Raw genomic sequence first — 15,032 nt, forward strand, 5'->3', positions numbered from 1 at the left:
GCCCTTCACCTAAAAATGGCTCAGACTGGAAGGAACTTTGATTCCACCTTTCATTAAAATTCCCAATCCTRCTTTTCCAGGTCACAGAGCTCAATAATGTCAAGAATATCACCCGGCTGCCAAAAAGCACCAAGAAACACGCGCTGGGGATTTATTTCACTGATGACACCTCCAAAACCTTCGCTTGTGAGTCAGGTGGGTCAAGCAGAAACTCCTTCAAAACCACGAGGGCAGGGATTGTGGAGTTATAAATGTGATGTAGCTACACACAGATTTTCTGGGCGTCTCTGCAGAGCTGGAGGCAGATGAGTGGTGCAAAGTGCTGCAGATGGAGTGCCTGGGAACACGGGTTCAGGACATCAGCCTTGGGGAGCCCGACCTGTTGGCATCGGGAGTAGAGAGGGAGCAGAGCGGTAGGTGCAGCAATATTGACCTYTCCCATTTTTAATTGTGTCATTATCAAGCCTTTTATCAAGCCTTTTATTGCCTTCTCAAGCCTAGACTGTACATGTGCGTATTGGAAATAAATAGGAGCAAAATTGTGTTTTTTTCCCAAACCCTTCTTCCTGTTTTGTGGGGTTTGGTTTTGGTTGTTTGGGGGTTTAATTTTGGCTTTTGGTTTAGTTGCTCTCAGAGGTAATAAATAAATTGCCTAGAATGATTTGGAGCAGCACTTTTCTTTCTCAGATGAGTTAGCTGCTCCTGGAGATAGGAAGAGTCTGTTGCTGTGGCTTTTTAATATGGTGTCAGTGAACTGAGGCTTTGTAAAGAGAATAATAATAATAATAAATAATAATAAATAACAGTAATTRCATGCAAAACCTGAGCCCGTGGCTGCTCCACTTTGCTATGCAAATGAGCTCATTACCTGCACAGTCATGGATTTATTCCTGCACACCATTTGATGAGCTGTTTGCAGATTCCAGGGCTGTGCTGGAGCAGTTCTCCCCAGGCTCTGAGTGCCCACAYAAACATTTGATTCCCCAAACGTAGAGTTTATTGAGCTATTGGAAGGAGTTCTTTGTGTGTGAATGAATAGTTCTAAGTGGAAATGAGATCATGTGTTAGAGAAGGAAAATAGGAAATTCCTTGAATGACTTGCTGGGCAGGGATTTTAGACTAACCTTTTGTTTTTCTCCCAGAGAGATTCAATGTGTATTTGATGCCATCCCCTAATTTAGATGTGCATGGGGAATGTACCTTGCAGATAACATTTGAGAATATCTGTCTTTGGGACATCCAGAATCCCAGAGTCAAACTCGTCTCTTGGCCTCTAAGTGCCCTGCGGCGCTACGGGCGGGACCCAGCCTGGTTCACCTTCGAGGCGGGCAGGTAAATGGGGCTTTTCCTCTCTCTTTGCCTTCCTGAGGAATTCTGGAATAATTCCAGAGGGTTTCCAAGGGGGAGGGAGCTGAGCTTCAGCCATAGGCTGGTCTGGACCCACTCCTACAAAAAAAAACCCAATTGAAAAGCACTGAAACAATGCCATGGCAGTGCAACAGGGACRCTGAGGATTTGTATTTATTGTTTCAAATGACAGGCAAAAGTCTGCCAAATTCATTATCAGCAGCGTTAGAAGTCTGAGGGGGGAAGACAAATTAATCCTGCCTGGCACAGATTCCAGACAGAGCCTAAATACACAAAATCTGGGTCTGGGTGGGAACTCTCCAGAGCTTTTGCACTTTTTGATGGTTCAGCTGAGCCCCTGTTKGGAGAGAGTGACACAAACAGGACCTGAAACAGTCAATGACACCAGGGCTGCAGAGAGCTATGGGCAAACAGGAGTAAATCATTTTGTTTTCTGTCATCTACCTTTGTTTTCTCACTGCTTGTGGGAGGCACGGGAAGGTTTTTCTGGTTCACAGTGACCTGGAAACTTCCATCTCCCACTTGGGTCCCCTGTGCTTGCCTTGGCAGGATGTGTGACACTGGGGAAGGGCTGTTCATCTTCCAGACCAGAGATGGGGAAGCAATCTATCAGAAGGTTCACTCTGCTGCCCTGGCCATAGCGGAGCAGCACGAGCGTCTGCTGCAGAGCGTGAAGAACTCCATGGTATGGAGGGGTGGAGTGGGGATTGGGGCTGGGATTGGGGTCGGGATTGGGGTCAGGATTGGGGTTGGGATTCCACATTGGGCAGCAACCAAAATTGGGCCTCTTTGGTGGGATGCTTATCATTATTCTTCTTGTTATAATTTATTCTTATTCTTATTCTTATTCTTATTCTTATTCTTATTCTTATTCTTATTCTTATTCTTATTCTTATTCTTATTCTTAATCTTCTTCTTCTTCTTCTTTATTCTTAATCTTATTCTTCCTATTAATATTGCTATTATTATTATATTATTCTGCTTGATTATAACATTTAGGGCAATGTGTATAACTGGAATTCCTGTTCAAAGATAAAAAAAACCAACAGGAACTCAGCGTCCTTGATGTTTTTGGGTGCAAAGGCATCACTAAAAGTGAATAAATACAGAGTTCCGCTGTCAGTGCACAGTCTCATTAATTTCCTCTGATTAATCATCACTGTGAGTTGGTTTGGAAGATTTTGTCCTCAATCTAYTTGCCATTTCACCTCAGCCTCCCCTGATCCCCCTGATGTGCCCCTGCCCAGGCTGGAGCCACAGTTCAGGGTGGCAGTGGCGCTCCTGCACCAAGAGAACGTTAATATTGGTGTGAGATGGTGACACGAGGTGACAGTGTCAGTTTGGGCAGTGTCTGTGCTGTTCCTGTCCCCATTCCCCGGATCCCTGACCCCGTGTCCTGCCTTGCAGCTGCAGCTGAAGATGAGCGAGCGGGCGGCGTCTCTGGGCACCGTGGTGCCCCTGCCCCGCAGCGCCTACTGGCACCACATCACCCGGCAGCACAGCACGGGGCAGCTGCTCGGCCTGCCAGGTAAGGGCCACGCCCTGTCATACCCTGCCACACCCTGCCCTGACCTGTCACACCCTGTCACACCCTGTCACACCCTGTCACACCCTGTCACACCCTGTCACACCCTGTCACACCCTGCCACACCCTGTCACACCCTGCCAGGTAAGGGCCACGCCCTGCCACACCCTGCCACACCCTGTCACACCCTGTCACACCCTGCCACACCCTGTCACACCCTRTCACACCCTGCCAGGTAAGGGCTGTGCCCTGTCACACCCTGCCACGCCCTGTCACACCCTGCCACGCCCTGTCACACCCTGCCACACCCTGCCACACCCTGTCACACCCTGGCACACCCTGCCAGGTAAGGGCCACGCCCTGCCACACCCTGCCACACCCTGTCACACCCTATCACACCCTGCCAGGTAAGGGCTGTGCCCTGTCACACCCTGCCACGCCCTGTCACACCCTGCCAGGTAAGGGCCACACCCTGCCACGCCCTGCCCCGTCCTGTCACACCCTGCCACACCCTGCCACACCCTGCCACACCCTGTCACACCCTGCCACCTCCCCGCAGGGTGACACCCAGCCTGTTTGGTGGGACAGGGCTCGTCCTGTTCGGGATGGGCAGCTCGGCACAGGGGTGTCAGCAGGAGCAGGGAGGGGATCCTTTCTCACACTTTGGGTGCTGTGTGCCCAATTTGGATGTTGGGGTGCTGGAGAAAGGGCAGCCAAGGGGAAGGGGCTGGGACACAAATCCCAGGAGCAGGGAGTAATTTCCTCATTGTCAGTCAAAACCCCAGAGTAATTTCCTTATTCTCAGTCAAGGCCACAATAAAAATCTGCTTTGTTGAACAGCTCATAAATCCCCTTTTTCTCCCACCATAGTTGTGTTTTCCCTGTTAGTTCTGTCTGCTTGGAGAGAAGAAAAACCTCAAAAGAGGTTTTATCCTGGGGGTAAAACTGGAGAGGAGGAGGCTCAGGMGAGCTCTGCCACCAAACTCTGAATGGCTCATTTTGCCAGGCTTTAGAACTTCGGGCTGCCCTCCCATTGCTCATTTTGTGTCCTTGTTAAAATTCACCCCAAACAACCWCATCCCCCAAAACAGCTGGATTAGGGGGAAAAAGGAAATAAATATTGGTGGCAAACTGTTTGCAGTGCTGTCACTGCTCTCAGCCCGGCCCGGGGTGGGACAGCACAGCCCGATCCCTCCTGCCCCAGCAGCTCCAGGGATGCTCCCGAGGACATTCCCGCATCCATCGGTCCCTCGAGGTCTCCAGGRGACATCTGGTGGCTCCAGGATGGCTCTGGGAGGAGCGGCTGTGCCCTCGGGGTGTCTCAAAGGGTTCAAACTCCTCGATGTTCCCATGTCCCCACCCCGAGCGGGAGATGCTCAGAGGCGCTGGGATAACGGCAGCCCCGCGGAGCTGGGTGTGTGTGCAGAATGGAAAAAACACCAACCGGGAAAATCGAGCCTTGCAGGAGATATTTCTGCTGGTTCTGTCTGTACAACACTAGAGGGGGCAGGCAGCACACGGAAAAAGCTCYSTGAGARGAGGGATGGAGGATGAAGGAGGCGTTTCCATGCCTGGACATTTTTACAATAAATTTGGGTGCCAGCCCTGTGCCTTCCCACTGATCCCTTCAGCAAAGCAGAAACTCAGAGTGGAGCTGGCCCGGATAAATCACACTGTGTGGCTACAAACCATCTGTCTGACAGCCAGAAAAATATTTTGCTTGTTAAACTGGGGGAAAAAAWGGATTTAGAGAGCGTTTTTACATTTTAAATGAAAGTAAAAACTTGAAAAAAGTTAATTTGCTTTGTACAAATTGCTGTTCTGAATGAAGTGGTAAAGAAAATTTGTGTGGGTATTTCTGAGCTGGAGGAGCAGATTAAGCAGGGATAGATTTAATTAATTAATCTGCATCTGACATGATGCTGTGTGTGAATCACTGACCGAGGTGCCTGTGTTTAACTGAGGCTGTTCTGCTTTTTCCTCCTGGCTCACTGAAGATGTTTCCAGCCCGGTGAAGCTCCATCGCACGGACACTTTTCCAACCTACAGATCAGAGCATCGATAAAAACCTGGAAAGAGCTTTACAAACTCTTTGTGCTCTGASCAGCAGCCCCAGTGGATGACAGTGGTGACGATGAGTGAGGATAGAAATGCAGAGAAGTTCAGCTTGGACAAAAACTTCTTACAATACGAAGGATTTTTTTAAACTTTGCCAAAAGCAGAAACTCTTCTACAAATACCAGGGAGAGGAACCAAACCACCAAACCCTCGGGGTGTTTCTTTTATATTTTCCATCTGGACAGAGCAGGAACCACTCCCTAAACACTTCCCAATGATTTTGTATGATAGGTGTGTTGTAAAGACTCCTCTGTAGTGCAGTTTACATTTTCTGTGCACCCCTGTGAAAATGCTTTTCTTCAGTTTTTCCCATTATCGTTACCCTGTTCCTGACCTCGGGAATGGTGGCCAGTTTGAAGCAGCTCATGGATATATTTTTTCCTGTTTGAAGACTTGATTGATTTCTTTTGGAGGAATCTTCTCTCTCCTGTATTTATTTCCGCCTCTATGAACATTGAAAATAAAAAGAATCCCACTTCATTAGTGGTGCAGTGTTTTTTTGTCAATCAATTAATAATTAGGATTGCTGGATTGCAATGTCCTGCCTTGAACAGGAAATCCAAAAATGTTAGATTTCCATCCCCAGGAGTGTTGTAGTAACAGAACCAGAGGGGAGGGAGGCTCTCAGGGTGTGTTTCTAAAGTTAAATGTTTTTCTGAAKGAAATAAAATCAATATGCCAGCGTTGTGGAAGGAACCCCGCAGTGCAAACTCAATTTTAATTTACTGTAAATAAGGATTATGTTCTCTTCATTCCAGAGCTGAGCTGCCTACAGAAATAAGGATTGGAAGGCATTTATGGCCAAGAGGGCTGCAGTTCCAGGTTTGCTCCTGCCAAAGCGTTCCCTACTGAGCTGTGATTTTATCGTGGGTGTGACAGTGCAGAAATCTTGAATTCACCTCTCACTCGTGCAGTGACTGGAACAGCACCACTGTGGATGAAMACCCCAATCACAGAGAACACAAAAAAAAGCCGCTCTAAGCCCGGGTTTAAATGCAGGCTCGTTAAACCAAGCGCTTCTGAGATGATCCTGGCTGGTGAAGCTGCCTGGGGGTTTGTATGGGAGTGTTTTCCCAGCTTTTAAACACTTTGGGAACCCTTCAAGTTAGAGGAGGGAGGGGTTCACCTGCTCTAAGACACCCCAAAAAACCCCTATTCTTTGAATTCCTGCCTTTCCTGCTGTGAACAGAGAAAATGTGGGAAGGAGAAAGAAAGAGGAGCAGCTGGTAGTGTCGGGCTCCATGGGGCACAGTCCCAGCCCTGTCCTGTCCTGCCCCAGTGTCTTCCCTCTGCTCGCTGTTTTTGGATAAAAACCCCAAACTCTGTCCTGCTGGATKGATCTTTGTGGCTCCTTGCAGCTGTAAAAATGAAGATCCCACCCCAATGCACAGCACTGATGATTTTTGCCTTTCCTTTCATGTACACTTTTATATCCTTTTATACATTTTCTGTACCCTTTATGTATCCCTCATACCCCTTAACCAACATGTTTGTAAATTCCTGGAGCCTGATATTCCAGCTTAGTTTAGGAGTTTTGCTGGGCAGAGAGACCAAATATCCTAAAAAAGGAGTCAGTGTACCCTGTGCTATCTTAAACCTGAGCTCCAGCCTTGGGTGAAGCCTTCTGTCCAGAACATCTTGTGTAAAGTGGGCTCTGGCCTCAGGATTCATTAGAATAGGGGGACATCACTGCATTTTTAAAGTTTCTTATTGGGGAATCCTAGATAGATACACTAATTCTTAAAATCTATAAAACTTGTATCCGTGCTGTACATGGGGGTGCATTCTGCCATCAAGTTGTGCACTTGGGATCCCAAATCCCGAGGTAAAACCCTTTTTATCCCCTAAACTGTGTCTGTGTCATTATTAAAAACTGGCAGTGGAGGGGAGGATAAAGGAGCAATGCTCATCCCTGCCCTGTGGGATTAACCCTGCCCCGCTGCCTCTGTGCCCCTCAATCATCCTTTATCACCCTCACGCCGCTCTCCCCATTAACTTCTATCACTTCAGCTGTCAAATTTGAATTTAYTCACTCCCAGGGAAAATATTTATTTCCCCTGCCTCTGAAGCGAGGAGGCGACGATTAGCWGTGTGATCAGGAGATGTTGATGTGCACAGAAATGCCCTCCTTTCTGACACAGACAGGAATTAAAGCATTTTAGGGACACTTTAGGCAACCACTGAGAGGGGAGCCACATTTCAGGGGTTGTAGTGATGGTATCTGCAGGATTGGAGCAGTGGAAGAGGCAGGAAGAACCCTTCTCTTGGAATTTTCTCATCTAGAGGTGCTGGAGAATCACTGCTTAAAGCAAACCAGCCTGCTCCAACTTTGGGAAGGAGGTTAAAAAAACAGAACTGATGGATTCCTGAATCCTGATGGATTCATTGCTGAATTTCCTTCATTACCGAGGGCAGCGTTGTTCCTTTATCTCCCCATCATTTTGGGGTTGTTTCTTGTGTGCCTGACTGTGTGGATGCTCTTTTAAAAAAGCCTCTCAGATGTGTTTGACTGAGAAATCATCCCAAAAAACCAAATTATTCCATTGGGCCCATCTACATGAGCACACATTAATTGACTTTGTGAAAGTGTGGTGGAGCCTTTCCCTGAGGAGGCTGGAGCTGTGCAGAAATGGAACAGTGATGATTTACAGCCAGAAATGGATTTTTTTATTGCATGTGAGGACGGAAAAACAAACTGTAGGGAACTGAGTGGTGTCTGTAGGGCAATAATGGGGGCAGGGCAGGGATCACAGTGACAGAGAAATGGAAATGTCCCATCAAAAGGGGAGTGCAGGGTTTTGTTTGAATGACATTTCCTACATGGAACAGATTATTTATTTTCACTGCTCCTATTTTAGACAAACAAAAACATTTTATTTCCTCTCGCCCAGGAGAGCTGCCTTTATTGTTACTCCAAAAAAAAAAAGCCATTTCTTCTTTCAGGAATTTCAGTGATCACCTCCACATTGTGCTGCTCAGAGCAGGGCTGTAAAATGTGGATATTCTGTGGCTGAAATACATCACAGGAGCCCTGGTGGCTCAGCAGAAATGGGTGGWGTTTTTAGGATTTTTGGCAGCATTGGCCTGGTTGTGTCTGTCAAAGTYTCCTTAGTGGCCAGTGAGGTTATTTCAGCTGCAGCCTTGGGGACACCATGCACCCTTTGGTAATTTTCCTTTCAGAAATACCTGAAATAAAAGTAACAAAGTGGATTTGGTCTTTTCCCCCATGGAACAATGAGAGGCACATCAGGATCAGAGGAGGTGGCACAGGGGTGCTGTCACCTCCTTTTTGCTTTCATGAAGCCAAGAAGTGCCTTTCACTGTAATTTCAGTGTATTTCTTGGGCTGAAATATAGATCATTTGAGCTGAGGCAGTATTTTCATGGCCCTGCTCTCCTTCACTGGAGAGTTTTACATACAGTGAAGTTAAAAAAAAAATCCTGTTGTGGTTTTTTTTGGGTTTTTTTTTTTTTTTCTTAACTTTGTAATTTCCTGCTCCCTCTCCAGCCTTTGCAATAACGYATCACAGTGTCAAACCTTGATTAATCCCATGAATTACAGCAGGACTGGAGCTGTCAAGGGGTTGCCAGTGTGTTTTGACTGATATTCAATTACTTCCCATGTAAACACCAATGATTTKAATGTCCTTATGTTCTGGATTTATTTATGAAACAAATTTCCTGGAGTCTGTCGGAGCTGGGGCTGGGATTGGGATGGAATGTGCTCAACCCAAAAGGGCAGGGGACCCAAAAATCCTCGAGGTTGTGTCCTCAGAGCCTGGTATTGGGTCTGCTCAGCGTGGGAACCCATCCTGATCCCATTTTTTATCCTTTCCTGTCCTTATTGAGTGTTTGCACATCCCTCTGACCCTGCTGCGGTTTTATGCCCAGACTGAGGATTTTTTTAATGAGAAAAGAGCAGAAATGAGCCCTGAGTGCCTCTGGACTGCTCATTCCCATCCCAGAGCAGATCCACGCTGACCCTGCAAGGACTTGCAGGATTTTTCTCTCCTGGGGTTTGATGAGAAGTTTCACAGACCCAGAGCTGCTGTGAGGATTCTCGAGGCAGGGAATGAAATTATTTCTGACCCCAAAGGAGCTCTCTGGGGTGCCACAACTACAGGGATGTGATTAACGAGGAGAGTTCCCATATTCCACCTACCCAAAAGGTTAAAAACCACTTATTTCACTCCAAATGTGCTCATTTTGAGTTATCAATGTCAGCTCTGGGCCACTACAGCCAACTTGACAGCAACCACAGAATATATTCAGGAACACCTTCACAAATGCAACTCAGAGTCTCAAAAAGTAGATTAATTTCAATTAAATTCTTGTTCCTGCTGCCAGGCTTCAGAATGAAATAAAAGCMCAGGGATGTGATTTTTCTGGGAGAGTTTCCTTGTTTGCAGACAATTTTTTTTTATTTAACTGAGTGAACAAGAATTTATAGTGCTGTCAATCCGTCACTTTCAATAGCACCTTATTCATTTATGAATTTAAAATCAAATCTCATCAATAAAGCCAAAATGGAGAGTGGATTCTGGGATTAAGGTGTTTATTGCTCAACTAAATTAAAAGCATCATTAGGAGAAAAACACAGAATTTAAATTTTGAAGTTTTAAAACTTTTTAGCTCAGTAACCATTGGTTGTCTGCCAGCACAAAYTTGCTTTTTAAACATCAGGAAATTMTTYCTAATTATTCATCTCAGGAACTTTTTTTTTATTTTAACAAGAAGGAAGAGGTTTAGGTAATTTTGGAGTGTCTTGCACCAAGTCTTGGTCACAAAGGTGTGAATCATAATCCTCCAGAGATCTTCAAATATTCCCTGGCTATGGACTGAACAATAAAATCTGTGATAAATCCACCCTTCCCMAAGTTCCACATGAGGAATATTCCATATTTCCATAGCTGTATCTGCAAATYATTAAATTATTTGAACACTCAAGTGTTGGAATTTGAAAATACAGAGTGTTCCATGTTTTCTGTGAAGAGATTGCAACGTTTTATGTAAAAATAAGGTTTTTAAAAAGCGAGTTGTTTGGGTAAATTGAAAATCTTATCTTAGGAAATGTTAAGATACGGTCCCAAAATGGATGGAAGGGTTYTATAGAAACCCTTAAATTACTTGGAAAAAAAAATCCTAAATCCATATTCTCTTGCAATGTTTTCCTCTCCCCCTTTCGGATGCTCTGAGAAACAATCAAAGCTGTGCCTGTGAACCCCAGAGTAATTTCCTCATTGTCAGTCAAGGCCAYAATAAAAATCTGCTTTTTGAACWGCTCATAAATCCCTTTTYCCTCCCACCATTGTTGTGTTTTCCACGTAAACTTTGGCTGCTTGGAGAGAAGAGAAACCTCAAAAGAGCAAAGATCAAATTGCTCCGTGGAGTACTTTTAAATTATTTCATCTCCTAAAAATAGATATTTTAAGTGCTGAGTGTGTTGTGGCCACCAATATTTAAACGTCAAGTATTATATGTATATATACAAACACAAATATRTATAAAAATAATATTTTTKGCSCMATTCTTGGCAGTTTTCAGCTGTGTSCTGTTCAGTAAATCACTTGGAACTGTTGCTGGAAAGCTGGAATACACTGATTTAAATAATTTTTCCATCCCTCTGCCTGCCTTGGGTGATGTTTGTTTTCACAGCTCTCCGTTTCATTTCCATCTCAAATGAAATTATTATGCAGAGTTAACTGGTGAAAGTCGAGTGGATTAAAAACCCCACTAATGATAAATCAGAGCTGGAATCACAGGGAATTTCAGCTCCAATCCYATCGACTGCACCCGTGTAATTCATTCTGTGGCTGCAGACAAACGCATTTAACACGCTGACAAGTTCCATTTACTTGCAGCTTCATTACCCAAATCACTTATTGTGAGGAAAAAAAAATGTCAGATGCCTCCTGCTCTCAACTCTGAGCCAGACTTGGAGAGAAATCGCAGGGGAATGAGCAGGAAAATCCAGTTTGGGGTTGATGAGACACCAGCAGGGCTGCTCTTGTCCCAGTTTGTCCCCAATATTTAGGGCCGTCCCTCCTTGCCCAGCTGCTTGTTCAGGATTTTATGTGATATTTATATTTATATTTATATTTATATTTATATTTATATTTATATTTATATTTATATTTACATCTATATCTATATCTATATCTATATCTATATCTATATCTATATCTATATCTATATCTATATCTATATCTATATTCATATTCCTATCTATCTACATCTATCTTTATATTCATATTCACATTATAATATATAAATATACCATTATATATTACATTAATAATATATTTTTATATTTTATTTATATATTATTGCCAGTCACTGCTACAAGTCACAATTTTTTCTCTGTCTTTAAAGAGAAATCAGACCCTGGGTCAGCTGATTGGCAATGTTTAATGTTTTTCCTGCTTAACTCCATTATTGGGGAAGAGATCCCTCGAAGTGTCGATTGAYGTGGCCAAACAATCAATAAATGAAACGTCTAATTGTAAAAAAATCCATTTATAGGGCGGGTGGCAATTTAATGAATTGTGGTCAGGAGCAAATTGGGATTGATTGGTGCTCGTGGTCACTTAATGCTCCTTCCTCCTGTCATTATTCAGGGATGTTGTTGAAAAAATGAGAAGTTGGACAAGACCTTGGTTTCCTCCGTCACTGCAAGAGTAGAAATCCTCTCCAGTCAGTCAATACAYGGAGTTAACAACTCTGTGGGATCATTTCCTCGGGTTACTCCTGTCTTTTGCAGAAAACTCACTGCTTTTCCTAAATTAAAGGCCCTTTTGAGCCTGAAAGTTCTCTGCAAGGCGATGCTTCCCTTAACAACTCCATCTGCAGAAAACCTCCAGCTCCCGGCTGATTTCCTCCTCCTCTGCTGAGCTCTCAGCCCCGACACAATCAGACCAAAAACCTTTTCAAAGGTTTGGCAACGAACAGCTGAAATTCCCTGTTTCTGGCTTTTCATTCTGGAAATGGAATTATCTTTGTGATAATACACGGAGCACAACGTCAGGCGTTTGTTACTGGCAGCACAATTGTGGTTGTAAAGGGAGATAATGACTTGGAAAGGGTAATTATGTTTGGTGTTTTGAAAAAATATCCGTTTTTTTCAGGTTCACTGTGTTCAGGGGACTGATGGAAATGTGGCTGCTGTGTTACCACGAAATAAAGCTCAGCTCAAGTTGTGTTTGGAGCTCTGGGAGTGCTGAGAGTGARGAGTTTGAGATGAGGTAGAATGTCCTAAACACATCAGGACTGAGAGTAAAACACACAGGACTGGGTAAAGTTTGGGGTAATGGTGAAAAGTTTAGTTTCATTTGTTATCTGAGCACTGCTGCTCCCATTGTCAGGAGAAATGGGAAATCCTGCCGGATCTCACTGGGTTTTGGGAGAAATTCACTCACATTTCTCACCGAGGCTGAGAAAACAGCATTTCTGTACCTCTCTGGAGATTCCTCTCATTTCCCTGCCTTAATAAGGCCTCCAAAACACCCCTCGGAGCCACACGGGGAATCAAACACTCTCCCAATTYACTCCCAGGGAAAAGATGCATATTCAGCCCTAATTTCCAGCTTCACATTTGCAAGAAAAGCTGGAGCAATGAGCAATTCATTCATTTTTCCACTCTCCAGCCCCTCTTCCCAGCCCGTGTCTTTGGGTTAATTGGTTTTTCACTCTCCACACTTGGCTGCACCAAGGTTTCACAAGATTTCCTGGCTCCCTCRAACTAAAAACTTTCCTTTTCTTCTTCTAATTAATCTAAGTTTGTATTAGCAGTAATAAAACGTGCAAAGAAAGAATATTTAAAGTAAAAAAGTGTGGAAATGGTGTTTAGACCAGGATTGTGATTGTTTAGACCAGGATTGCAATTATTTAGACCAGGATTATGACTTAGACCAGATTCCACCATTACTAGAATCTCTAATTAACTTGTTGTTATTAATTAACAGCTGAAACACAAACTTTGGAGTTTTTTTTTTCTCCAAATTGTGATTGTGGCTGGACATCCATCCAGTTTAATTATGCACCAAGGARCCGGATCGTTGAAATTTGAATTTGAGAATCTTTTCTTCAAGTGAAGCAGCAAACCAAATGTAAAGCAATGCTATGGAAAAATATTCAGAGAATTCCCCCCAGTTTGGGGGGAAATGAGTTTGCTTTATTAAAAGTTGCTGCTTTAGGGTGTCAGCATTGGGAAAGGAGCTTTAAACATCCATGAACTGAGAGCAGGAGCAGAGGCATTTATTGATTCTTCACTAACRCATTTTAATGGGTTTTGAAAGATATTGGCTGACTTTTAACTAAGGTCTCTCTGTATTTGCTGGGTTTTTATTGCACCATAATAATTTTTTTGTCTATAACTCAGGGGAGAGCCTGTTTTGTTAGTTAAGAACTTCCCTACACATCAAACTGAATTTATTTTTAATTATTTTTATCATGCAGACTTTATTTCTCTTTTAAACTTTACGTCCATGTAAAAAATATGTGTATTTTCAGTTGTTTTTTTCTCTCCTAAGTGCAAATTCCCATTTGTGGATTTTTATATCAATCAATGGGCTGATCAGGACTTTCTGGTGCTCATTACAGATTTGAGGTTATATTTTTCTTCACACACCCCTGGAGCTATTTTATTTTCCTGCTGTTGCCATGATTGTTCTCCCAAATCACTGTTTTCAGAGTACACACTTCACCAATAYCATTTAAAAGAGAGTATTTTGCCTCGAGTATGAGGAACTTTCCCTTAAAAACATTTCCAATTCAGTGATTGTTCAGATGGAGGGCCAGARAAGCAGAATATGATGAATCCAAAAGAAAAAAAATCAGAATATTTGCACCCTTTTCTTCAGAAAGAGACGTCAGTAACACTCGGTGCACAATAAATCACTCRGAAAGGAACTTTACAGAGGAAATTACAACCAGTCCCAACAGGACACAGCAGAGATTCTCTSTGTAAATATTTGTCTTGCTACTCACTCCTGCAGCCTTATTCCCCRTGATTTATGGGTTCAGTTAAAGGGATTTCTGAGCATTTAATCGAGGAGATGTTGTCGTTCTGCAATCCCTGATCTCTTTTAACAGCAACAACAGAGCAAAACTCTGCCAACCMCAGCACAGCAAAAATGCCTTTTTTACCTCAAAATGCTGCTGGCACGGGCAGGAATTGTTTTATTTTGGTTTTTTCTTCGAGTGCAGCTGGAAATGGATCATTTTAATGAACTCAATCCCCAATTTAACGACAGAGAACAATCCTGGCAGCACAATTGCCACTGAGAACGCTGTTTATTTTAAGGGAATAAACATTTCACTTGGTAAAAGGAGGAAGCATTTGGTGGCCTGGAATTGTTCCTGCTCTTCCCAGGAGCAGCTGGAATTTTGGAGACCAAATTGCTCAAAATACTCAGTGAGATTCCTCAAAAGCATCGCCCAAAGCTGCTTTGTGGGGTTTGGGGAGGAGTTTGGCTGGAACAGAAAACTCAGGGCTGGAGCCATTGGAGGAATCACCTGGAGTGCCTGAAATGAGATTTTATGGGTGGAGTCAGCTGGAATCTCTAAAATGAAATTTTATTGGTGGAGTCAGCTGGAATCTCCAAAATTATATTTTAGGGGTGGAGTCACCTGGAGTGCCTAAAATGAGATTTATGGGTGGAGTCAGAGTTAATTCTCTAAAATGAGATTTCAGTCTGGAGTCCCTAAAATGAGATTTATGGGTGGAGTTACCTGGGGTGTCAAAAATGGAATTTTCTGGGTGGAGTCAACCTGGAATCTTTAAAATGAGATATTTTGGGAGGARTCAGAGTGGCTCAGAGCTCTCCTGTCACAGCAAAGGCAGTTTGGGACTCGCTCTGTGATGTCTCTGCTGTGTTCAGATGGTCCAGGACCTGAATTCCTGCAGAGTTCTGAAGGAATAAAGAGMAGCATTAAACCCAAATAAATCAAGAATCGTGGACAAACCATAAAGATCCTGAGAAACAGAGCAAATCCAATCACACTGCTTTTGTGTGAAAAGAGCA

General features: G+C 43.7%; 1 protein-coding gene across 2 annotated transcripts in view; it reads left to right on the forward strand.

Annotated features, from left to right (window-relative positions):
• Nucleotides 1-5,418, forward strand: part of DOK5 (docking protein 5) — a 14,438-nt gene extending 9,020 nt beyond the window's left edge. Inside the window, exons 3-8 of one of the 2 annotated variants that reach the window (XM_057380739.1) lie at nucleotides 81-195; nucleotides 294-413; nucleotides 1,143-1,332; nucleotides 1,918-2,053; nucleotides 2,776-2,896; nucleotides 4,891-5,418. In XM_057380739.1, the coding sequence (XP_057236722.1) occupies nucleotides 81-195; nucleotides 294-413; nucleotides 1,143-1,332; nucleotides 1,918-2,053; nucleotides 2,776-2,896; nucleotides 4,891-4,958 (750 nt within the window). In that variant the 3' untranslated portion in view covers nucleotides 4,959-5,418. The remainder of the gene's footprint in view (nucleotides 1-80; nucleotides 196-293; nucleotides 414-1,142; nucleotides 1,333-1,917; nucleotides 2,054-2,775; nucleotides 2,897-4,890) is intronic. The other variant, XM_057380740.1, reaches the window with a different exon arrangement.
• Nucleotides 5,419-15,032: the final 9,614 nt, after the last annotated feature.

The sequence above is a fragment of the Malurus melanocephalus genome, unplaced genomic scaffold (assembly GCF_030028575.1).
Source record: "Malurus melanocephalus ecotype Western Australia unplaced genomic scaffold, MMel_1.1 scaffold_469, whole genome shotgun sequence".
Lineage (NCBI taxonomy): Eukaryota > Metazoa > Chordata > Aves > Passeriformes > Maluridae > Malurus > Malurus melanocephalus.